Source organism: Diceros bicornis, chromosome 18, assembly GCF_020826845.1.
Source record: "Diceros bicornis minor isolate mBicDic1 chromosome 18, mDicBic1.mat.cur, whole genome shotgun sequence".
Classification (NCBI taxonomy): Eukaryota; Metazoa; Chordata; class Mammalia; order Perissodactyla; family Rhinocerotidae; genus Diceros; species Diceros bicornis.
The window spans coordinates 27,470,421-27,498,037 of record NC_080757.1 but is presented as its reverse complement, the minus strand read 5'-3'; the positions used below and the strand labels follow the sequence as shown (position 1 = coordinate 27,498,037).

Below are 27,617 nucleotides of genomic sequence, written 5' to 3'. Positions count from 1 at the left end.
CATGGCAGCTTACTTCTTCAAGGCCAACAGCATACTCTCTAGCTCCAGTCTGCTCAGGTGGAGTCATATAACTTAACATAATGACAGGAGTAACTTCTCCAAACCTTTTGCCTTATAATATAACCTAATCAAAGGAGAGTCTATCCTGTCACCCTTGCCGTATTCTGTTGGCTAGAAGCAAGTCACAGGTTCTGCTCACACTCAAGGTGAGAGGATTATACAAGACAGGACTCTTTGGAAGTCATCTTAGGATACCTCTGCCATATTCTTGTTTTTTGTAAAATGAGATGGTGAACTAAATAATTTCCATAAATGACTCTTCCAAAACTAAAACAATACTTCAAATTACTGGGACATAAATTAGGACTTTATAATTTCCTTTCACGTTAATACTCAGTCTATCATACAGGAATAAGTAGAAGTTATTTATAAAAGAAAACCTTAAATAGTCTATCTTATGGAAATGAAACAGTCTATTTCTGCATTATTTTCACTATTGTTTCAATTCATATTTTAAAAGGTTAAGATTGGTGTCTGAGTTACAAAAAGAGGGCAATGACATTAATTTTATGATACTAAAATTTTTTCTTAAATTTGAGACAGATTATGGAAGTAAAAATTAAAATACAGTTTAAAATACTAACTTAAGACTCTTGTAGTCTCAATTGCAGAGGTTGGCTTTTAGAGAAGCAGGAAAATGTATATTAGAGCCAAAAATATGACTTCTTTGGCTGTGACCAGGATTTCCTCTTCCCACCTTGGGGACTAGAAAATAGAGGTAGGAAAATTTCATTTTGGAGCCAAGTGTGACTTGTTTAGTTCAAGTCATAATTTATTGCACATACCTCAGGGACTTGAAAATAAAGAAACCCACTATGAAATGTTGATAATGGGCCACTCTGAAGGGCAAGCATTAAGCTAAGTTTCCCGGTGAGAATTTTTTTCACTTCCACCTTTCTCAGATGCTTCTGATCATTCTATAAGGACATAGTTAATCGTGTAATAGTTAAAAAGAAATCTTTCTTTGCACTAAACCAAAGTATTTGAGGGGCAGGAGAGTGAACCAAGGCTTTTATGTGATTAGATGTTAGTAGAAAAGTATAACTAAAAGAAAAGTTGTTTTCTTTTAATGCGATTAAGTCATAGTATAGCAAGGCTGCCCTTCTAAGGGATCTCAAAAGCAAATCCTTTGGCCAATTAATATGATCTAAAAACTACAAAAGCCTTCAACTTTATGATTCAGGCATCCACATCTCAAATTGGTGGCTTGGTCATAATTTGTGAACCATTATAAGGTACAGTATTTAGATTTTAAAATTGCATTTTATTTGTGTTCCTTAGCATACTTTAGTAGTATATAGAAATATTCTCCCTTCATGGGTATTGTGCCTTTACTCCTCTGAGGAAAAATTCATAAAACCATGGCATGTGGCTAAAAATTTTTATACTTTAAAAATGTTCACGTGGTATGTTAGATTTTTATAATTGGTTTAATAGAATCTGAATACTCAATGTCAGAAGTGCTCTCTGTGATTAAAATAATTTATTAAAATAATAAATTTGATATTTGTTTATTATTTTTCTTTAGTAATGTAGTATGTTGAGTTACCAAAATAGACTTTATTTGGAAAGTATTTAAAATTCAGATGGTAATCTGATCAGTTATTTTAGTATTGGCATACAATAACCATTATGAATTCCTTTTTTGATTTAGGAAACTTCTCTTAGCTTTGAAGGTACTGAACTATTTGCGTATATTATTTTAATCAATTTTTAAAAATTACATTTATGATTGAAAAACACAAGATCTATTTTAGTTTTGTTAAATTAGTTATTGACTTTATAACAAACACATTTAAATTTATAGGCTTCCATGCATTCTTGGCATTTTATAAACCTCAGAAAAAGGCTGTTATCCTTTGTTTGCCCCAAAGGATAACAGCATTAATAAAATACAGTGTACATTAAACCACATTAAACCAGTGCTTTCAAGTGTCAAAATATTATTAGATGATGGCAGTATTAGAATTCTTAAATCTGACATTTCTTTTTAAGGAGAATGATGTTGTTCCTTCATTATTCTTGTTGCTTTGACAGCAGTGTGAATATTTATGAATAGATGAATGAAGGCAGCAATGCAAGGGGCTGTATTATATCAAGACAAACTTGATTTTGGACACAAAAACCTTTCTTAATTTTGAGTAGATTCATGTATTCTTTTTGTATCACTTTCATAGTTGTGTTAATGATCTTGAGTGTTTTAGCATTCATTTAACAAACTTTTATTAAGATCCTAATTTGTACTAAATAGAGTAAGTACAAAAGTGAACAAGATGCGATTTCTACATTAATGATGTCTATAATTTAGTAAAGGACACAAATGTGTCACAGGATGTTTTGGTGGGATAGGATCTGGGTGTTGGGATGCTTAGGGAAAGTGAAGTTGAGCAACATCTTTCACCTACCGTCCAGATATCCGTTTACTTTCACTGATTTGCCTGAAATAAATGGAGGAGCCAGAGAGATGAGCTTTGAATCTTTCCTACATTGAGATTCAAAAATGCTTGTATTTGGTAAAGTGGAATGGCCTCATCAAAGGCCAGCTTACAAGACTATTCACATTATTAAGATTATTCAGAATAATGAAACAACCATTTTTTGAATATCTAGCTAGAGTACCAAATACTTTAATGGACTTCAGAGACGCAGTGGTACATTACACAGATTATAGCCGCTTGTCTTATGGAACTTACAGTCTAGCAAGGAATATTGACATTAAAGTAATAAAAAAAGAATTAATTACAGTTTGTGATGAAGGCTGTAAGAAGAAGTCACAGAAACTATGAGAATGTATAACAGGATCCTGACCTAGTCTTGTAGGGTAAAAAAGGACTTCCTGGAGAAGTGATAGTTAAGCTGACACAAGAAAGAAAGCTAGGAGTTATGTAGGTGAACAGAATGGATAAGAATATTCTCAGCAGAGAGAACAGCATATGCTAAGGCCCTAAGGTGTGAAAGAGGATAGCAGTTCTAGGAATTGAAAGAAGCTGAGGTAGAGAGTGAGTTGGGGAGAATGGCATGCGAATAAAGGCTAGGAGAGGTATTGAGGAGCGGAAACACTTAGGGCTCTGTATTCCATTTTAAGGATTTGAGACTTTATTCCAAGCTATGGGAAACCAGATCCAAGAATTGAGCCTGAGGTCAGAGTATAGTGGAGTTCTGGTTATAGTGTGTCGTGTGATACAGAAACCCACCTGGATCTAGCCCCGATAATAGCGTGTGGTTACCCAGGGGAAATGGCTGTGTATATAAAGGGCTATAATGTTAAACTCTGACATTTAGGAGTCCAGCAACTTGCTGTTGGAACTGTTGGAAACACTTAGGCCAAATCACAGATATGGAAGAAAAACCTTGTTACCTCTGAAGGTCTAGAATGTGTTTATTCTCAATTACTTAAACCTTTTTTTACTCCTCAGAACACTTTTTCTTTTTTAAAGATAGTTTGGCCAAAAGTATTATTAAGTTGGTTCTATCTTGAAATCCCAAAATTAAAATTTAGTTTAAATCTAAGTATGCCATCTAGGTTGACAATTTGTAATTTGCCTTGGACAGTGAAAAATGAGATAACCAAACCCTTTGTTCCCATCCCTCCTGAAAACAAACATAAAAACACAAAATAAATGGGTGAATTGCTGAGGTATTTTTAATTTTAAATTTTTAAAAAATTTTCCTGTATTTGTTATAAGAATGTTGTGGCATCAGGGGAGGAAACACTTAAAATAAAAAATTTTAAACAGATTTGGTTGATAGCCTTTTTGTTTCTTTTACTCCCAATACTCATGTCATTGTATTTCCTTAAGAAAAAAGCCAAGCCTGAATATAGCTACAAGTTATCTTTGAAAAGTTAATAAAACAAATAAAAAGTTTTGTTTTTTGAAAATTTCTGAAGGTGTTTTCTTGTGTTCATCTTGTTTTTGGCAAGAACAAGAACTTTGTTGACATATGTCTTTTACTTTTCTCTCGTGGTAGGTTGAAGGCTTTAAAAGTGAAATTATCAACCTGGGAACTTGTAAGGTTGATTGACACTTTACTTCTGTTGGCACAGAGCATAATCAGCAGCACTACCTCAAGGGAAGAGGTAGAGTTGTTTTTTAACTTCTCTGAAAATAACTTTAACTTTTTTTATTCAGAGTAGAATTTTGGTTGTAGTGGATTTTAGTCTATTTACTTAGTCAGATCCCCTTAAAGCCTGTAGGGTGCAGATATGTAGGTGGGCTTCAGGTGAGTGTGTCACCATTTTTTTCCAACTATAAAGCTTAAAGGTCTCAAATAACATAAACTGTAGTAGGCATCTCTGTTCAGTATTTTCAACATCAATCTTTCCTCTTTTTCCCTGAGATTAAAGATTTCATACCTTGGGAATGAGTTCAGTTTATGCTTTCTAACTGTGGGACAAATAGCCCCAGTGTGCCAGGGAGTATAATAAGCTACACAGTAACTCACAGTGTATTTTCCTATTGCATCAAAATTACCAGATTTGTTTCTTAAGATTACTTTATAGCAGGGTTTCCCAAGCTTGCCATTAATGACGTTTTAGGCAGGATGATACTTTGTTGTGAGTAATGTCCTGTGCATTGTAGTATGTTTAGCAGCATCTCTGGCCTTTACCTATAGATGCCAGTAGCAAACCCTTCTTCCGTCCGGCAGTTGTAACAACCAAAAGTGTCTCCAGACATTCCCAATATCTTCTGGTAGGCGAAATCACTCTTAGTGGAGCACCATTGCTTTATATAGTAAGATATACAAGTGTATGTCATGAATTAAAATGAACATAAAATGATCTGCATTTATTTTTTAATTATTTTTTATCAAGTTGAAAAAAGTCCAATAAAGCTTTTACTAAGAGCCTAATTTATACTAAAGACAGTTGATGGCTCTTATGTTAACAGCCTTTAGGCTTCTATTCCACTCCTAGCCCCTGCTCTGAGAGGCAGTGACTTTCACTTGTTTTAGCTATTTCTTCTGGTATTTACCTCCGTATCTTATCTTTATTTAATCAATTTTAGGCATTAACTGTTTACTTCCTATATGAGATAAAAATTTTAGCTTACTTACTTCACCTTTCCCTTCTTTTATCCTCCAATATAGTATATCACAATTTTTTATTAAATTCATAATCAGTATTCACATTATCACTGTAGTCACATCATCACTGTAGTCAGATGATTTCCTTTCTTTCTTGAACTTTTTTTATTTTTCTTGGCATTAATAATACCCTACTCCCCTTTTTTCTTTTTAAAAAATCTTTAAATAAATCTTCTGTCACCCTTCAATAAAGCTGTGCAATGCCTCTCAATTCGGTTTTCCTGTTAGACCTGTCAGATAATAGGTCAGTTCTTTTTTCCCCCTGAAGACATCCCTTCTGGAGCCTCCTGATCTCCTACTTCAATCAGGACTAACTTGCTCTTTAAGCCCACTTAACTACTAATATCCTGAGATATCCCTTTGCTGTCATCCTAGGAATTTGATTTGCCTATCTTCTGTGTTGGATCCCAAGTTTCCTGGGTCTCAGATCTTCCTCCTGTTTCTTGTTTACTGTTTCATCTTTGTGGTACACATCCTCCAACAGTGTCCCTATACATCCAGTTCCTGAGTCTTTCTGGACTCCTGCTATCCTGACTGGCTTATTTCCCATTAGTAGCTCTGTGGGTACTTTGATTATAACTTTCGCCTCTCTGCTTAGTAATTTACCATTTGTCCTCTGCTTTTCACGTTCATATATTGGGGTTTGAAGTTACAGATGTCTCTTAGTTTAACTGAAGATGGAGACTGTATTTCTCTTTCTCATTAGTCTTTTAATTTTGGGGCAGTTTTTGAGAGGCAAAGAAAAAGCAAATGTCTTTTTTTTTTTTTTTTTTGCCTTCCTGAAACCAGAAGTCTTCATTTACTTTCTAAGATAAAGTATGAGATTTTGAAGTGCTGTGATCCTGTATGACTTATTCCCACACTCACACATTCACATTTGAGAAGCTCTGAAGCAAATATTCCTAACAATGATATTGTAAAGGTAGAAAGTAATAATTTTTTTAAAAAATCAAACATAAACTTAGATTTGAAAGATAAGTTTGGCTGTAATAATAAAAATCTAGATGGCAAAAGTATCAATTCATTTATTGGGCTGTGGAGGTAATAAACAAGAGTTTTAAGGTTTTAAGTATATTTTTAGTATTTTCTGATACTCATATAATCTTTTTCTTACATGCACACTTTGTCTTGCTCATGTTCATTTTTAAATGTCATAGGGTTTAATCATGTGAAATCTCAGTCTGAGCCTCCTCTGACTGGGATTAGCTTCTACTTTCTATGCCTGCCATTGCCACCAAACTTTTATGCAATCCCCCTCCCCCAGGGCCACAGTGCTTAGTATTGCATCTTCTAGCATCGACAAGCCTCTTCCATGAAAGATCTTGCCATCTTCCAGGCTTATATAGGAGTTGGTACAGGTCTCTGTCACTTTTTTAATGCAGCACTACTCATTCCCCTTAAAAACCCTCCTAATATTGGCTCATTCCTTTAAGAGTCTAGGGTTCCATTTACAGCCTCACATTGCTTTCTCACATAAGATAGTATTTCACTTTGTTGGTTGTTATTGGTAGAAGGGTTTATTCATAGTTATTTGGCTCTCGTATGTGACTTTAAGTAGGGAAGCTCTGGATTGTAAGATACATGAATGAAATAATATTTAGACTGATAGAGGACCAATCATGCACTCATTCTGCAGATTATACCTCTAACATGTTTTATATAGTTCTGCTTTCAAATATAGCTCATAGGTTGCAAAATAATCAAAAAATATTATGAAGGCTACTAAAAAGTGCTAATGTTAGTTATAATTTCTGAGAAAATTTAAGATCAATTGCAGAAGTCGTTTAGAAAAAGGTATGTCTCAAAACTGAACACTCTTCTCTATGCGTCCTGCCAATGTACATATTTTCATTGATATTTGATGAAAAAGTAACCACTCCATAAGCCAAAGAACTTATAAGTCACCTAAAGTAATGTGCCTATATATTGAATACTATAGGTTAAGCACCGTCAGAGAGAGTTGATCCAGGTGTTAAAACCCTGATTTGAGGTGAACAGCCTAAAATAGATGGCCTACATTCGCTAGATGGCCTACATTGTCTCTGTCAGTCCTTTGGCTTTTTTCATATACATGCAACAATATATTACAATAAAATTTAAAGCCCACCCAAACCTACATTACGTTTTAGAAATATGAGATAAGTAGTGACTCTCCAGCCCACTTCCCTCTGTTATATGATGCTTTACTGATTCCTGCTCATTGTCATTTATTTAGTCAACCAACTCTATGAGGTAAGGTTGGCAGGAATTACTTTCTTCCATTTACAGGGGAGGAAACTGAGAAAAGAAGCTAAGTAATGCTACTGTGATTTGCCCAAGGTCAAACAACTAGTAAGTGTCAAAGCCTTGACTCTAAGCTGTGGGCTTTTTCCATTATACCTCCTTTTCTCAAAACAGACTGTAGCATGAATGTATATGTAATTTTCTAGAGATGATAATTTAAGCATTTTTCAGGTTTACCTGGACAATATTTTAGTATGGATAGCTTAACTAAATTGCCACAAAGCGTATTACTCTTTAAAAAATTTCTTAACTTAGCCCAATACAGAATAAGCATATTGAGGTTAAGGTTTTTGCATGTCTTAAAGTATTAACTGTCTTTTTTTCTTTTAATAGAAAAATATTAATTTCTGCTTTTCTCCTGGGCTCTTTTTTAATCTTGGCAAATTATTTTCATAATTAAAAATACCCTGAGATCTAATGCTCCATACTGACAGAGTTTTCACATTATTATTATCTAAAGCATTTATTCAGGATTGTTTAAATGTTGCTGAGTTACCAATACACTATTCTGGGTAGTAGCTAAATTATTATAACCAGTTGAGGTCGAACATGTTGAATATGTTGAGAACAAGAGATGATTCCCTTGATTTGAGGGGAATATATTCTTTTTCTTATGTTTGAAATTTTTAGTCTATCTTTCTCAACACTGACAGTTTATGACACAAACTTTAATATAGATTTCTCTGCAAAAAGTGTCTTCTTCAAAGCAGCCTTAAAGCATATGTGAGATAAGTTATATTACTGTTACTATGTCACTGTGTCTTGTTTCTTATTTCTTGGTAGATTATTGTAGTCAATTCCTAATGTAACAAGGAAAATAAGTAACAGTTGAAAACCATTTCTAATGTGCTCTTTTTTTTTTTTTTAAATCTAAAAGGGAGCCTGGCTTCTTAACTCTTGGCAGAAACCCATTTTTCCCCATTTAAAAAAATACATACTATATTTGGTTAATTTGGTGTTTCAGAAATCTTGAAAATATGCCAGATGAAATAAAACCAACTATATTCCTTTTATCTAGCTAAATTATTTCACATACAAGATCTTATGCTGACTTTAGAACTCTAACCATTGGAATTTATATTGTGATACCCTGATAAAAGTGTTTACATTGTGATGATACGGAGTAGTAAACGTCTCTAATGCACAGTCTCTGTCTTCCAGATTTGGTTTGCTATAAATATTTATGTTTTAGGTCCTGTACCTTGGCTAAAGATAAAATTATTTTTCTTGAGTGTTTGCTAGACAAATGTGTTTATTTTTCTGAGGCAAAGTTTTAATATTTTTAATTAGTAAATTTAGCTGATTATTTGTTCTTAGTCTTATTTCGAGGCTTGAACTTTTGTTGTAAAGCTTACATAAGAGAAAAAACGTATATTCTGCATATATTGATTGCTTTTAGGAAGGCATTTATTACTGAAATCATAATACATATTTATATGAATTGGGATAAATTCCATCGTCTTTCACATGAGGCAGTAGTAAAGTGAAGAGTTGCATTTGTAGTTCCAGCTCATATTTATCACACAATTTATTTCTTTAGAAGCTACTTATAAAACTTATAAAAGGCTACTCCTGCATAGAACTATTTAAGGCCAACACTGTTGGGTTTGACTAAGTTGGAAAAATAATCTAATATTCAAAATTGTGACTTAACTTCTTGTTGATATATACAGTATAGTCCTTTTGGTTATGTTATACGTACTGCTGCTATCAGTAGTATACTACTTGTATTGTCTCCAATAAAACTGAGTCATTGGAAGACTTAAGGAACTTACTGTTTGATCTCTAGTATATTGTAACATAATGGTAAAATCAAAATCCAAAACCATATAACTTGTGTTTGAATGCTATGTTGGTATTTTTACATAATTCTCCAAGTACCACTTCAGTCTTGATTATCTGTCTTTGCTATTTAGGATCTCATCTCTACTTATATCAGGTTAGCTTTTGATGCAGAGATATTTTCAGTTGTCTAGGGATTACCATATTAAGAGTGTTCTTCATTTTGTGTGAACTTTGAACTCCAGTTATGAAAAATGTGTTTTGTGAGTTAATGCAACATCTGAATCAATGGGTTGCGAACTTAAGCCACTACAAGAGTTAAACAGATTATTTAAATGAGTGAGCTAGTTGAGAGTTGGCAAATAGTTCAAATTATTTTAAGCTACAGTAAGTAAACCACACAAAACACAACTTTGGGCCTTCAGTTTGCAACCTCTGATAAAATACTTTGCCTTCTCTCTGCTGTTCACATACCCCTCCAAAATTACACATACACTAATTTATTGGGGATGGAGAGCAAGTTGTTTTAAGCTCCTTCCAGAGTGTACAATTAAATATAGCTTTCTATTTTGGGAAAGCCTTGTAAAATGTATTTGAAAAGTAATGTTAACTGATCTAAAAGATCATCTTTCCAAACCACACTTGTGCTCAGTTTATGGTGTTTACTTTCTGTCAAAACTTAGAAAAAACATTCACAGTTAACTTCCATAATATAAAATGTCTGTCTCATTAAGCATTAAAGAAGCATTGGTCAACAGGTATAATGTTGTTAGACTGTATAGCTAATGTGAATGTGGACATGACCTCCCAAATAGATCAAAGACTAATCTCTTTGACAGTTACAAGATGGCAGAGCTTGCCATGGGCCTTTTGCTGCTGCACATTGAAACTATTTGTTTGGAAAGTATGCCTGAGGGATGAGAATGTGTTTATAAGGATGAGCAGGTAAAAGTAAAAGGTTGTCTTTTGACATTTCAACTAATCCTTTCCAGCCTTCGGTTTACTTAACATTTAGGCTGTTTGCTGGCAGGAGAAACTGGCTTTTTCACATATGCTTTATGTCATTTTAAATTGGGCATTGATTTTCGTGCCTGATAATTCCTAAGTGTACAATGAAATAGATTCTGATGTCATTAAAATGAGGTGTACTGGCTTCCTACCTTTTCCAAACCCTTAGTTTTGCTTTCCCTAATTAAATGTTTTCTTTTTTTTTTTTAAAGATTTTTATTTATTTATTTTTTCCCCCCAAAGCCACAGTAGATAGTTGTATGTCATAGCTGCACATCCTTGTAGTTGCTGTATATGCGATGCGGCCTCACCATGGCCGGAGAAGCGGTGCGTCGGTGCACGCCCGGGATCCGAACCCTGGCCGCCAGCAGCGGAGCACCCACCCTTAACCGCTAAGCCACGGGGCCGGCCCTAAATATGTTTTCTGAAAGACAATTTTTGTTTTTGATTAATTTTTAAAAATCTGTTTCTTTATATGCTAAAAAATGTTTCTAAGTAGCCTTTATATATATTTACTTTCGCAAGTTTTTTCTTTACTTTTCACCTAAAATAATTTTCCTAGTTAAAAGATTGGCAGTATTTTAAAGGCCATTTAAATTGTAAAAAGTATTTGAAAATTTGCAAGAAATTGAAATAACGTAGTTATACATAAAAGTTAATTCATTTTAATGAAAAATAAAAGAACAAGGAGAGATAATTTTGTTTATTTAATCTAATAGTTGCTACATATCTCTAATTATTTCATTTATAACTAATACTTCCTAGAGCAACTGTTTTCATAGGCAGAGTGATCATTATAAAGTATTTGTCTGACATGGTGTAGGAAATTTTGAAAACCCTTAAGCTATTATGTCTGACAGGGTAAATGCCAAATTTTGGGGTGGGGGGAAATACTGTTAAAGAGTATAGAGAAACTGCTTAGTTACATTTTGAGAGATAGGTAGGAAATGTATATTTTCCCTAGTTGGATAGAATTTTTAAAGTGTTTTTCTTCTAATCTCTAAATATTATAATATACTTTATTGCTGAACTGTCAGAGATTGTTTTTACATATTATTATCTATTATTTCCTATGGTGCCATATTATCTACCATTTATATTAGTTTAAAAAACGTAGTCTATGACACTTAAAGGAAAGTTTATTTCCTCTATATTCTAGTTACAAAGTTTTGTTTTTTTTGTTTTTTTTGGTGAGGAAGATCAACCCTGAGCTAACATCCATGCCAATCCTCCTCTTTTTGCTGAGGAAGACTGGCTCTGGGCTAACATCTGTGCCCATCTTCCTCCACTTTATATGGGACGCCACCACAGCATGGCCTGATAAGCAGTGCATTGGTGCGCACCCGAGATCCAAACCCCGGGCCGGCAGCAGCGGAGCACGCACACTTAACTGCTACGCCATGGAGCTGGCCCCAACTAGTTACAAAGTTTTAATTTAGAAATTTGACAGGTTCTTTTGGGAGGATATAAAATAAAATTTCTTACCTACCAATTTGAAAGCTACTTGTCAGAAGTGTGCTCTTCTGTTTTCTCTCCTAAAGCATGTCCTTTTGTTTAAAAAGGTTGATAGTATTTAGACTGTATTGAAGAGACTGTTTTCTCGAGTTGTTTTACAACTTCTTAAACTATAAGTTGTTAATTGATCTTGAAAGTCCAAAATTTTCCCAAGAAAATAACTCTTTGTAACTTAAATTAGGCTTGTGCTACAAAACTATACTATTTAATATATGTCACCAGTAATACTACATAGGGGGTCTTTAAAAGCTGACTAACTGAAGGGAGCAATTCCTGCTGTGTCACATTGGATTAACTAGTTGCTAAGAACTATAGTCAATTTCTGTGAGCTTCCAATACTAGCATTTTGTTATAGGTGAATAAATTGCTGTCATTGAATTTAAGAACCATTTTTATTTTATTTTAATTGGATTTTCTTAATCATTCCATTTTTAAATAGAAAAAATAAGTCACAACAGAGTTGACCTAGGTAAGATCACTCAGAGAAACTATATTGTGTCTTGACTCTAGAGTTTTCACTCTTAAGAGAGCAAGCTCTGGAGATAGACCTAGATTAAATCCCAGGTCTGCTCCTTACAGGCTGAGTGGCCTTCAACATGTTACTTAATCTTTTAAACCTTATTTTTCTAATCTGTAAAATAGGCTAATAATATCTACCTCTTAAGGTTGCTGTCAGGATTTAGTGAGATAATACCTGCTAAGCACTGCACTGTTCATGGAACATTATAGGAGCTCAATAGATGTTATTATTATCATTTATTATTAATAAGATCTTTGGCTCCCAACTTTTCCAATTTTGACTTTTTGTTTAGCTAACTCATTATCAATTTCTCTTCTTGATTTAGAAATTATTTCTTTAACATGGATTAAGCCAAGTTTATCTTTTTCCTTAAACATACTTCTCTTCTTGTCTTCTCTCAGTGGATTACTGGATTGCTTCTCTCAGAGGCTGGAAACTTTGGAGTCATTTTTTACTTTTTCCTCTTTAATGAGCACCACATCTACTTTGTACTTATGTTCTGTAGCTCCACAATGTGTTACAAACTGGGCCTGTTTTCCATCCCCTTTGCCTTTTCCCTGGTAAGGCTCTCAATTACTCTTGTACCTAATTCATAGCATGTCTTCATTCCTCACCTCTTACTTCTCTACACTGTAATCAACTTTAATATTTTAACACATATTTACTTGATGGCCATTTGTACTCATATTCTTTTCTGTTCTTTGTAAGCTCTTACGAGGCAGAAATATTTTTAACTTATTTTTGTGTTCTAGTGCCTATCACAGATGCCTTGCACACAGCCAAAACTGTAAATATTGAACAACTGAATCAGTGTTTCTTTAAGCTACCAAAAATTTCTTCTTCCCATTATATCAATTTTTCTACTTTATTTATTTTTTCTTCGTGAGGAAGATCAGCTCTGTGCTAACATCTGCCAATCCTCCTCCTTTTTGCTGAGGAAGACTGGGCCTGTACTAACGTCCACGCCCATCTTCCTCCACTTTATATGGGACGCTGCCACAGCATGGCTTGACAAGCAGTGCGTCAGTGCATGCCCGACATCCCAACCGGCAAACCCCGGGCCGCCGCAGCGGAGCGCGCGCACTTAACCGCTTGTGCCGCTGGGCTGGCCCTTCAATTTTTCTACTTTAAATGTTATATTTTTAATGTTTCTACAGCATTCTTTTTTATTTAGGTTTTTTTCCTAAAGCTTTATTGAGGCATAATTGACTCTAGCATTCTTGAGAACTATTTAAAACATAACTCCCTTTTTCATTCAATTACTGTATGAAAAATATAAAATCATAGAACATAATTTCCTTTCACTCAGAACATGCATTTTATTTTTTACAGGAGAGCTTTTTACAGGAGAAAGCTCATTAACTTACATATTTGAATAAGTCAGTCTGAATTGTGTATACCATATGCTCTGACCTTGTGTAAAAGTAGTTCACTCTTGGGATGATGTAATTTTAAAGATTTTCATGAAGATCAAATGAAGGCTGGGTATGTGGTACCCTTTGGTGTGACACTACTTTTAATAGGAATGTAGTTTTATGACCTGTAATTAATTTTGAGTCTCTTTGAAAAAGGATATGATTATAAATATCAAACTCAATGACTAGATAGCAAAATTTATTATGATTTCTTTTCCAGCAAAGTAGAAGAAGTTTAATTTGGTAGTCTCTGTGTGTTAGTACCTAGATAGAAAATGAATGTAGATTCAATCACTAGGAAAAGTGAGAGATTCTTGATATATTTTAATAGTGGAGCCATTGAGGCACTAAATATTGTCTCAAATGCATTAGTGTTGTTTCAACTCTGAATTTTAAATTTGTTTAGATAATTACTGACTGCTTTCATATGCTTTGATTCTTTTACACCAATGTCTTTGGTGTGCATTTTGCTCTAATTGATGTGTTTGATTCCTTCTATTGATCTGTCTTAAGATTTTCTAATTCTTCTGCCTTCTCCAATCTGCTGTTAAACCCATCCAATGAATTTTTATTTCAGTTACTGTATTTTTCAGGTGTAGAATTTCTATTTGGGTCTTTTTTTATAGTTTCCACTTCTCTCCTTAGATTCCCCAAACTTGATTCATTAAACTATATGTTTTTAAATTATTTAAATATATTTATAATAGCTACTTTAAAGTCTTTGTCTGCTAATTCCAACAGCTAGGCCGTTTCTAGATTGGTTTGTATTGACTGCCTTTTCTTGATTATGGATCACATTTTTCTAGTAATTTTTATTGTATACTGAACATTATAGATAGTACATTATAGAGATTCTGGATCCTATTATCATTCTCTGAAGAATATTGATTTTTGTTTTTTGTAGGCAGTTCACTTAGTAACTGATGCTTTTGAACTTGTAGGGGCATGATCTGACAATTTGTTGGGGGAGATCTGGGAAAAGCTCAAAGTACACAATCTTTAAACTCTCTTTCCCCTGTGGTTCTTGTCAAGGTTTGGTTTAGGTCTTTTGAAGGGCTGGTTTAGAATTAGCATTGCTCTAAATTGTGGTCCTTATTCCTAGCATGACACCTGGCTCTGTGTGTGTGTGTGTTTTACTTGATTTTTTATTTAAAAAATATATCTTGGCTAAATTTCCGTGTCAAAGCATATAAGTCTATTTCGTTTCTTTTAGTAACCCAATATTTATGTCAGAACAAATATAATATATTTAATTGATCCACTTGATGGACAGTTAGATTGTTGGTTATTTTTCTTTAATACAAACAAAGATGCAATGAATATCCTTGTACATATTATCTATCTCTACTTGTGGGAAACTATAAACACATTTGGTAAATATTTGTCAGTATTCTACAAATAAAAACAATGGAATTGTTAAATTTGCATTTCTTGGTTTACTGCTAATGTTAAGCATTTTTTTATGTGGGTTACCAGCCACTTATCATTCATTCATCTTTGATGACTTGCTTTCTCACAGACATTACTCCCTTTTCTCCTTGGTCATTCAGATTTTTTTATTGATTATATATGAGCTCATTGTATATTAGATGGCAAACTTTCTCTCCAGTTTTTCATTTGCCTTTTAATGCAATTTATGGTGTTTTCGGGCCTTGCAAGATTTTTTTTCAGAATGTGAGAGGTCCAGCTTTCCAAGATTAGGATCAAGGCCAGTGGCAAGTTTATCACAGCACTGTATGGACCTCTTTGGTGTTTTCCTTTTTTTTTTTTAGAGGTATAATTAACAAATAAAAATTGTATATATTTAAGGTGTAAAATGTGATGACAATATACATTGTAAAATTACTGCGATCAGGTTATTTAACACATCCATCACCTCACATAGTTACCATTTTTTGAGTGTGTGGTGAGAACACTTAAGGTCTACTGTCTTAGCAAATTTCAAGTATACAATACATTATTATTGAGTATAGTCACCATACTGTACTTTTGATTCCTAAAACCTATTCATCTTATAACTGAAAGTTTGTACTGTTTGACCAACATCTCCCCATTTCCTCCATCCCCCAACCACTGCCAGCCACCGTTCTACTCTAAGATTCAATGAGTTCAACTTTTTTCAATTCTACATATAAGTGAGAGCATGGCTGTATTTCTCGCTGTATGTGGCTTATTTCACTTAGCATAATGTCTTCCAAGTTTATCCATGTTGTTGGAAATGGCAGGATTTCCTTCTTTTTGGCTAATATTCCATTCTCTCTCTCTCTCTATATATTACATTTTCTGTATCCATTCATTTGTCAATGGACACTTAGGTTGTTTTATATCTTGGCTATGTGAATAATGCTGCAATGAACATGAGCGTGCACACATCTCTTTGAGACAGTGATTTTATTCCTTTTAGATATATACCCAGAAGTGAGATTGCTGGATTATATGGTAGTTCTATTTTTAATTGTTTGAGGAATCTCCATACTGTGTTTCATAATGGCTGTACCAATTTACATTCCCACCAACAGTGTAGTACAAGGGTTCCCTTTACTTCACACCCTTGCCAACACTTGTTATCTCTTGTCTTTTTAAGAATAGCCATTCTAACAGGTGTGAGATAATATCTCGTTGTGGTTTTAATTTGCATTTCTCTGATGAGTAGTAATGTTAAACACCTTTTCATATACCCGTTAGCCGTTCATATGACTTTTTTGGAAAAATGTCTATTCAAATTCTCTGCTCATTTTTTGATTATTAGTTGTATGAGTTCCTTTTTTTTTCATTAAGGTAGCGTTGGTTTATAACGTTACGTAAATTTCAGGTCTACATCATTATATTTCAAGTTCTGTGTGAACTACATCACGTTCACCACCCAAAGACCAATTATCATCTGTCACCATACACGTGTACCCTATTACCCCTTTTGCCCTCCTCCTTCCCTGTATATTTTGGATATAAACCTCTTATCAGATATATGGTTTGCAAATATTTTCTCCTGTCCCATAGGTTCTCTTTTCATTTTGTTGATTGTTTCTTTTGCTGTGCAGAAGGTTTTTTTTTTTTTTTTTTTTTGCTGTGGAATATTTGCCCCGAGGTAACACCTGTTGGCAGTCTTCCTCTATTTTGTATGTGAGCTGCTGCCACACCATGGCCGCTGATGGATGAGCGATGTAGGTCATCACCAAACCAAACCTGGGCTGCCAAAGCGGAGCATGCTGAACTTAACCACTAGGCCACCAGGGCTGGCCCTGTGCAGAAGCTTTTTAGTTTGATGAAGCCCCACTTGTTTATTTTTACTTTTGTTGCCTATGTTTTGGTGTCATATCCAAAAAATCATTGCTGAGACTAATGTCAAGGAGCTTTTCCCTGTTTTCTTCTAGGATTTTTGCAGTCTCAGGTCATACGTTTAAGTCTTTAATTCATTTTAAGTTGTTTTTTAGGTATAATGTAAGATAAGGATCCAGTTTTGTTATTTTACATGTGGATATCCAGTTTTCCACCACCATTTGCTGAAGAGACTATGCTTTCCCCATTTTGTATTCTTGGTGCTATTCTTGGTATTTTTGTCAAAGATTAGTTAACCATATATGCATGGGTTTATTTCTGGACTCTCTATTCTGTTTCATTGGCCTTTGTATCTGATTTTATGCCATTACCATTCTGTTTTGATTACTAAAGTTTTGTAATACAGTTTGAAATCAGGAAGTCTGTTGCCTCCAGCTTTGTTCTTCTTTTTTACTTTGGCTATTTGGTGTCTTTGTGGTTCCTTACAAATTTTGGGATTGTTTTTTATATTTCTGTAAAAAACACCATTTTGATTTTGATAGGAATTGCACTGAATCTGTCAATCACTTTGAGTAATAAGGACATTTAGCAATACTAATTCTTTTAATCCATAAACATAGGATCTTTCTATTTATTGTGTTTCTTCAATTTCTTTCATCAATGTCTTATAGTTTTCAGTGTAAAGATCTTTCACCTCCTTGGTTAAATTTATTCTGAAGTATATTATTCTTTTTGATACTATTGTAAATGGGATTGTTTTCCTAATTTCTTTTTTTGAATAGTTTGTTGTTAGTGTATAGAAATACAACTGATTTTTGTATGTTGATTTTGTATCCTGCAACTTTACTAAATTCATCTGTTAGTTCTAACAGTTTTTTGGTAGAGTCCTTAGGGTTTTCTACATAGAAGATCATGTTATCTGCAAACGAGATGGTTTTACTTCTTCCTTTCCAATTTGGATGCCTTTTATTTCTTTTTCTTGCCTAATTGCTTTGGCCAGGACTTTCAGTACTTTGTTGAATAGAAGTGATGAGAGTGAGCAGCCTTGTCTTGTTCCTGATCTTAGAGGAAAAGCTTTCAGCTCTTCACTATTGAGTATGATATTATCTGTGAGCTTGTCCATATGGCCTTTATTATGTTGATGTACATTCCTTCTATACCTAATTTGTTGAGAATTTTTATCATGAAAGGATGTTGAATTTTGTCTGTGCTTTTTCTGCCTCTTTTGAGATGGTTGTATGATTTTTATCCTTCACTCTGTTAATGTGGTATATCACATTTATTGATTTGTGTATGTTGAACCAATCTTGCATTCCAGGGATAAATCCCACTTGATCTCAGTGTATGATCCTTTAAATGCTTTTGAATTCAGTTTGCTAAGGATATTTGTAACTATGTTTATCACAGATATTGGCTTGTAATTTTCTCTTCTTGTAGTGTCCTTATCTGTCTTTGGTATAAGAGTGGTCTGGCCTCTTAAAATGAGTTTGGAGGAAGTGTTCCCTCCTCTTATATTTGGAAGCATTTGAGAAGGATTAGTGTTAATTAATTCTTCCTTAAATACTTAGTAGAATTCACCAGTGAAGCCATCTGATCCTGGGCTTTTCTTTGTTGAGAGGTTTTGGATTACTGCTTCAATCTCCTACTTGTTATAGGTCTGTTCAGATTTTCTATTTCTTCATGATTTATCTTGGTAGGTTGTATGTATCTATGAATTTATCCATTTCTTCTAGGTTACCCAATTTTTTGGCATGTAACTGTTCATAATGGTCTCTTATGATCCTTTGTATTTCTGTAGTATCAGTTGTAATCTATTCTTTCATTTATAATTTTATTTGAGTCATTTTCATTGCTTAATTAACAAAACATTTATCAGTTTTGTTTATTATTTCAAAAAACCACCTCTTAGTTTCATTGATCTTTTCTATTGTTTTTTTCAAGTCTCTAATTTATTTCTGCTCTCATCTTAGTTGTTTCCTTCCTTCTGCTAACTTTGAGATTCATTTATTCTTTTTCTAGTTTTTTAAGGTGTAAAGATAGGTTGTTTGAGATCTTTGTTCTTTCTTAGTGTAGGTGTTTATAAATGTCTCTCTTACAACTGCTTTTGCTGCATCCCATAGTTTTGGTTTGTTGTGTTTCCATTTTTATTTGTATCAAGATACTTTTTGATTTCTCTTTTGATTTTTTCTTTGACCCATTGGTTGTTCAGGTGTGTGTTGTTTAATTTCCACATATTTGTGAATATTCCAATTTTCCTGTTATTGATTTCTGATTTCGTACTGTTGTGGTTGGAAAAGATATTTGATATGATTTCAGTCTTCATAAATTTCTTAAGACTTGTTTTGTGGCCCAACATATAATCTGTCCTGGAGAATGTTTCATATGCACTTGAGGAGAATGTGTATTCTGCTGCTGTAGATTTGAACCAAGTCATAACAATAATTACATTAAATGTGAATGGTCTAAACATCCCTATTAAAAAGCAGAGATTGGGGCCGGCCCCATGGCTTAGCGGTTAAGTGCGCATGCTCCGCTGCTGGCGGCCCAGGTTTGGATCCCAGGCACGCACCGACGCAACGCTTCTCCAGCCATGCTGAGGCCGTGTCCCACATACAGCAACTAGAAAGATGTGCAGCTATGACATACAACTATCTACTGGGGCTTTGGGGGAAAAAATAAATAAATAAAATTTTTAACAGCAGAGATTATCAGGCTGGATAAATATAAAAGAATAAACTATTGATGTATGTTTCAGCATGAATGAATTCCAAAATCATTATACTAAATGAAAAAGACAGACACAGATGATTATATAATAACATCTACATGGAATTCTAGAAAAGGCGAAACAGAAAGCAGATCATTGGTTGACAAAGTCAGCAGTGAAGGAGACTGACTGAAAAGGCATAGGAGGGAAGTTTTTGGGGTGATTGTGGTGGTGGTTACATGGCTATACATTTATCAAAACATCTAAATGTATTTAGAAAGTTTGTAAATTTTATTGTATGTAAATTATTTCTCAATAAAACTGACTGACATTATCACACAGCTAATTAATTATGTGCATGTAGAAATTTAGGGAATGTACAAATGAATAGAAATGTTTTAAATGAACTGAAAAAAATTTAGTACTGAAAAACAAAATCTCGCTACCCTTATAAAATGATGTTCAAAGTGTTAGAAGTTAATATGATTTTTTAAATGAGCTTTAATTATCTACTATATTTTAAATATATTTTTAAATTATTAGGTTGAACTAAAGCGACAGTATAATGACCAGCATTCGAAATTGAGAGGTCTTTTACCTGGTCGTCAGTGGTATGAAATTCAAGCATACAGGGCCTTAAACCAGGCCCTAGGTAGGTAAGTGGAGTGAAATTTAATGTAATGTTACTGTAATATTATCTGTGACCAGGGCTTTGTGTAGAGCCAGTCTTGCTACATTACTCCTTATAATAAATTTGATAGAATTTTATTTCACTAGAACCCTAAGAACTGGTATATTTTAAATGATAGATGTCACAAGTGAAAGTTGAAAAGAGTCAATGGAATAAATGAAACCCAAAACCTCAAAATTTGCTAACATTTAAAGGTTTATGATTGGTCAAACAATGAATGTCACACAAAGGTGTTCAGTATATGTTTGTAGAAGCTCGCCACCAAACAATACAAGTTTTATCTTGTGAACATCAGAACCTAGATGATGATTTTATGGGTAAAAAGCAAACCACTCAAGAAGGATTAAAACAAACCACGCCCAGGGTACTAAAGAAGTAACATCAACTAACAATAAAATTTAATTATAATACTCCGTTTTCTAAGGATTCTGGTTCATTAAGATTTATGCTTTTTGGAACTAGTTTTTAAATCACCATTTTATACCATAATTTTATATTGTGGGACATCAACATTTTATTTATAAATACTATGATTATTAGATTTTATAATGTAATTTAATATTTTATATTCTCTATTTATAAAATTGTAATTAGTTTAACTATGTAATAATTTTTTCCTGTGAGGTTGTAAAGCATTCAGATAATTCAAATAAAAGAATATAGGGTAAGAGTAAAATCTTGAAAACATGACCATTTGACATATTTTCAGTTCAACAGAGGACCCACAGCTAACTGTTATCTGACCTAACCAAATCCAGAATTTAGATTTTTCTCAAGTACAGGCGCACCTCGTTTTATTGCACTTTGTTTTATTGCACTTCACGTATATTGCATTTGTTTACAAAACCCTCCACCATCAAAAAGATTACAACTCACTGAAGGCTGAGATGATGGTTAGCATTTTTTAGCAGTAAAATGTTTTTTAATTAAGGTATGTGCGTTCTTTTTTTAGACATAGTGCTATTGCACACTTAATAGACTGCACTAGTGTAAACATAACTTTTATACGCACTGGGAATCCAAAAAATTTGTGTGACTCGCTTTATTGCGATATTTGCTTTATTGTGGTGGTCTGAAACTGAACCCGCAATATCTCTGAGGTATGCCTGTATCTTCTTTACTTCCATTAGCCCATTTATACATAAGCAGACCAGGTTGTGTTTGAGTTCAGATTTACATATAGCTGATGACATAGGACTGCAACAGCTGGATTTAAGTCCCAAAACACATCACCCAGTCCCGTCCCCATCATTTCAGAATGATATTCTGCAAGTGTTGCTGTTCAAACTGAATGATTCAATTCCATGATTAATCTACTGATATGGTTAAGCTGCTGCCCTTCTCTGCTTAGAAATCACATTGGTACTTGGCGTTAAGTTGCACTGCAAATTGTTCTTGAAGCATTTCCTCTGCTTACTTTGTCTCTCCCTGTTGATTGACCTCTTTTGTTTTGTTTTACTTGAATTTTAATATTCAGCAAATAGTTTCTAAGAGCCAGCTTCAGTGGTTTTCTCACTATACCATATTGACCAGAGAGCTTCTAAAGCTTCAAAACAGGCTTTTCTAGAATTTCATAAAAACATGTGTTTGTAATATTGATATATAGTACTGTAGTTTTAGTGTTTTGTAAATCAAAAAATGGATAGCACAACTGTCATTGTACTGATTTTCAGGGAAACAGTATCAATGAGGAGCAACTTATTACAAAGACCCACATACCCATTTAAAAAATAAGTGAATGTTTTACATCATTTGATAAAACTCATAGTGTGTATTGATTGACATAAAAGGTGTTTGTACTCAGGCACTCTTCTTATAAGAGATATGTATAGACGGTCTAAAATAAGCAGAAACAAATTTAGTTTAAAAAAATGTTATCTTTTTTTTAAGCCCACATGGGACTGTTAGAGTATTTGAAGTAATCTAAGTCCGTGAAATGTAATAACAGCCTTCGGGAATGTACCAGATGGTTTTGTGACCAGGTTACAACTGCACACTGAGTTTCCTAACAGGTCTGCTTTACTAAAAGTATAATCTTTGTCTCAAGTGGGCATAATTCATTTGAGCAAGGCAGTATGAAAACAATGGAAAAAAAGAAAAGGTGAAACCTTTTTCTCTGAACTGTTTTGTTAACTTAAATGTCTTTCTGCCATAGGACACTTTAAACATAAACAAAAGTGGAACCAAAGTAGAGTGGCACCCTGACTTTCCATTGATTTTCAACACTGATATTGACAATATCCATCTTCCTATCCTGCCCAATTTTATGGTCTGATGCCTTGGAACCTATAGATTACTTTAAAATAACATTAAGAAATAATGTCATATAAAATTTAGATTTTTAAAGACTCTCTGGAAAAATCGAACAGTTAATCTTCACCCCCTCTCAAAATTCCATAATAGTAATGAAATAAAAATGTCAAACCTACAAAGTTAAAAAGGAGAGGAGACAATGACGGATATCAGCAAATTTTGAACACTGGAAAACAGATGAATGAGTGAATGACTTAGTAGGCAAGAGAAAGCTGATATTTAAATCTGTAGTTGTGAAAGCTAACAAGATCCTCCAGATTCAGGCATGGCAAAGCTTAGGACTTGGGAGCACTCTAAAGTCTCAGTTAAAGTAGGGTTAACCACAAGAGGATTGGTTGCAAGTTAGTATAAGAAGTAGTTAGACAGCCCCCTCCCCCACCCGATTTACTCTCTGGAGAGATAAACTAGAGAGTCTATATATTCTTCAATTCCAGGTACAGCTAAGGATGTATTAAAGATGGGGGTTAAGAAAAGTCTACCTACTGAATGTCAGAACTCCATCTCCTTTTTCTTCTCAGCTCTGAATAGGCTGACAATCGATCTAATATCTCCAAGGCAGAAAAGTACAGTATTCCTTTCTACGGACACTGACCACCTCATGAGTAAGGGCCTACAGATAGTAGCAAAGTGGCCCTGTATCTACCAGATTACCTTACTGCAAAGCCTCCCAGTCTATAAGCCCCACCCATGTATGCAGAACTGCCAATCAGCATTTTAGTGCCTTCCTCTTAAATAAGTGCCACGAGTCTTCACCAGATATTCAAAGAAAGTCTGTGACATGAAAAACAGAGACCAAAACAATTCCAATGAAACAAAAACAGGGTAGAAGAACTTGTAGAAAACAGAAACAGTATAGTAGAACAGGAGTTGGTAAATTTTTTCTGTAAAGGGCCAGACAATATATATTTTAGGCTTTTCAGGCTACATACAGTCTGCATCTATATTCTTCTTTGTTTTTTTTTAACCTTTTAAAAACGTAAATACCATTCCTACCTTGCAAGCTGTACAAAAACAAGGTATAGGGGCAGCCCAGTGGTGTAGTGGTTAAGTTTGCACACTCTGCTTCAGCGGCCCAGGGTTCGCAGGTTCAGATCCTGGGCACGGACCTATGCACCGCTTATGAAGCCATGCTGTGGCAGGCATCCCACATATAAAGTAGAGGAAGATGAGCACAGATTGGCCCAGGGCCAATCTTCCTCAGCAAAAAGAGGAGGATTGGCAACAGATGTTAGCTCAGGGCTAATCTTCCTCACAAAAACAAAAAAAAAACAAGGTATGGGCCAGATTTTCCCTATGCGCTCTAGTTTGCCAACCCCTGGATGGAAGAAAACTTCAAAAAAATTTATCAGTAATATCCATACAGAGGTAAGATATTGTTTCCATGAAACAAGAACAGAAGATGAGAAAAAGCTCCTAGACATTAACGTGATAGCAACACATTTTAAATGCAGAATTGGGCTTAGAAGATAAAATTTAAATTTATTGGATCAAAAAGATAAAGAGATAGAAAATAGGAAAGAAGAAATAGAAATTTAGAAGGTCGGTAACCAAGAGCCAACTTCTCATAAACAGGAGATCCATATGAAGGGATTAGAGAAAATAGAGGAAAGAAACATGTCAAAGAAATAATTGAAGAAAAATGCTCAGAATTGAAAGACATATTTCCTGATTGAAAAGCCCCCCCAAGCACCAGTAAAGGGGGAAAGCTACAAAGCACCTCACTGTGCAGTTTCAAAGTACCTGAGGTAAAGAAAAGGTCCTAAAACCTTTCAGAGAGAAAAAGATAGGTCTCATATAAAAGATATGGAATCACAATTGAAACAGATTTCTTAAAAGCAACACTAGAAGCTAAAAGACAGTTGAAAATTATCTTCAAATTTTTGTAGGAAATTTTCAACTTGCAGTCTAAGTTCTGTGCAACCCAAATGATCAATAAACTGTAAGAGAGAATAAAACATTCAGTTTGCAAGGATCTAAAACATTTGCCTCAATGCATACGTTATTAGGATGCTACTGGAAGATACACTCCATCAAATAGGAGAAAATTCAGAAAGAGGAATATCAAGGATGCAGGAAATTGGGGTTCCAATCCAGAAGAGAGGAAAAGAAAATTCCCAAAACAATCAGGAAGGGAAGCACTGCGATGACAGCTGTGCAGCAGTCCCATGGTAGTCAGTTTAGATTTGTTTCCAAGGATGGAGAGTTTGACCCTATTGAGAAGAATTAAAAACATAGAAAATTAAGCAAAAATGGAGAGATACAGTTATTAATTCCAGGGCAGGCAAAAAAATGTTGTACAAGAAAGGAAATGTAATCGTATTGCACCGTGTAACTCACCTGTAAATGGCAATCGACTGAATACTGATTTATGTAAGAATTGTGATGTAACCATCAGGAGAATGGAGAGGTGGTGAAGTATCAGTGATATAAGATAAGTAAACATCTTCTATATGACGAGTCAACAAATAATTTCTAAAGGTCAAAAACCAAGAGGTAGTAGAAGTATGAATGTTATTTAGAAGTATGGAGATAAATGATCAGAAGAACTATCTAAGATATTTAAAAGTAATTGTTTCTGAGGATTGGGAATGGGAAATGGGGTGTGGGTAGGTAAAAGAGAATTCTGTTTTTTTATTAAAACTATTGTAATACTATTTGACTTTTAAACTATATTTTATATTTGATTAGAAATTAAAATTTGCAATCCTAAAATTAGCTTTTTAAAAATAGTCTGGAAGTTTCCATCCTAGATGAGATGGAGTAAGCACACTCTGTACTGTCATAAAAACCTAGACAAAATGCATGGAGTGGCTATTTGAGTACTGTGACAAGTAAATAGTAGCAGGCAGATTGAAGAAGAAGGCCAGAATTCAAAATACCAATGAACTGGTTGGAGGAACTATATTAATATCAGACAAAGTAGAATTCAGAGTAAAGGAAATTACTGGGGTGTTAAAAAGGAAAATTATATAATGATAAAAGTGTCAATTTATCAGGAAGACATAGCAATCCTAAATGTGTATGTACCTAAAAACAGTGCTTCAAAATACACGATGCAAAAACTGACAGATCTGAATAGAGAAATAAACAAATCTATGGTTATAGTTGGAGACTTCAAAATTCCTCTCTCAGTAATAGAAGTAGTAGACAGAAAAACCAATAAATATGTAGAAGACTTGAACAATGTTATTAACCAACTGGATTGAATTAACATTATAGAGCACTCCACCCAACAATAGCAGAATAAACATTCTTTTCAAGTGCACAAGGAACATTTACCAATATAGACCATATCCTGGGTGATAAACTTAAAAAAATTTTTAAAGAATTAAAATCATAGTAAGTGTGTTCTCTTACCTAAAATATTAAACTAGAAGTCAATAACAGAAAAACATCCAAATACTTGGAAACAAAGAACATACTTCTAAATAATCCGTAGGTAAAACAGAATGTCTTAGGAAAATTAGAAAATATTTTGAACTAATGAAAAATGAAAATCAACATATCAAAATTTGTGGGCTGCAGCTATAGCAGTGTTCAGTGGGAAATTTATATCATTAAATGCTTATTTTCAAAAATAAGAAAAGTCTCAAATCAATAATCTAAGCTTCTACTTTAAGCTAGAAAAAGAAGAGCAAAATAAATGTAAAGCAAGTAGAAAAAATGAAGTAACAGAGATAAAAGTATAAATCAGTGAAATTTAAAACAAAAAACAATAAACAAAATCAATGAAAGTAAAAAATGAATAAGATTTATTTTTAAAAAGTCAATAAAATCAACAAGCCCCTAGGTAAATTGACAAAGAAAAAAAAGAGAAGCCACAAATTACCAATATCTGGAGTAAAAGAGATGATGTTACTACATACCCCACAGATGTTAAAAGGATAATGTGGGAAAAACTATGCACATACATTCTACAACTTAGATGAAATGGACTAATTTCAGAAAACTCACGAAATACCATACTCACTCAAGATGAAATAGATAACCTGAATAGTTCTCTATCTATTAAAGAAATTTAATGTGTAGTTAAAAACCCTCTGAAAAAAATCTCTACCTAGATGGTTCACTGGTAAATATTACAAAACATTTAAAGAAGAAATAGCATCAATTCTCTATGATCTCTTCTAGAAAATAGATGATGGAATCTTTCTCAATTCATTTTATGAGACCAGCACTATCCTACTACCAAAACTAGATGAAGGCCGTATGAAAGAAAGAAAGAAAACTACAGACTTCATGTGTCGTGAACATAGGTGAAAATATTCTTAACAAATTGTGTGAGATCCACAAAAATGATGGAGTAAAGACCTCTCAAAATTCTCTTCTCATCAAAGCAATGAGAAAATAGGCAAAATAGAATCAACTTTTTCAAAACTCTGTAAATTAACCAGTTTACAGCATTCTAAGAAGCATTCATGAAAATGGCTGAATCTCATTAAGAACAATAGCTTTGTGACATTTTAACTTGCCCAGTTCCCATCTCCCTTTCTCCAAGTTCACAGTAACCTTAAATAGTGGTGAAAGCCAACAACCTGCCAGCCACAGTAGGGGCTGGATCTTATTCCTAGAGAATTGTCATTATGAAACCTGTCCAGTGGTTCCTTGGAAGACCCCATTCACTGGAGTGCCTTTATTTGACCTGACTCAGGGTACACCCAGGCAGTGGTTTGACTTCACAGCTTCCTGAGAAAATGAATGAAAATCAGAGCAAATAATAGACTAACTAAAAAGCTAAAAGGAAAAAGCTGGGAAATGAGATGTCCATAGGAGGCTTTAAAAGTTCAAACCTATTCCTAGGACTTTAGTGGGCATGTTTAGTATGTAGGACTGTGCACATGACCAAGCATGTGCACATGCTCAGGAAAGACCTGAAAAGGCCCTAAGTTCTCACCTCTGGCTGACCTTGAGGCTCTGCTGAAGCAGGAAGTGAACACTAAGGCAGAGTTGTTACCTGCCTGG

At 34.0% G+C, this 27,617-nt stretch overlaps 1 protein-coding gene across 1 annotated transcript in view; it reads left to right on the top strand.

The window, feature by feature from the left end:
- The window catches only part of BRIP1 (BRCA1 interacting helicase 1), a 167,549-nt gene that overhangs the window by 127,638 nt on the left and 12,294 nt on the right, over positions 1-27,617 (top strand). Inside the window, 1 exon segment of the mRNA XM_058560489.1 lies at positions 20,195-20,307. Within this exon segment, the coding sequence (XP_058416472.1) occupies positions 20,195-20,307 (113 nt within the window).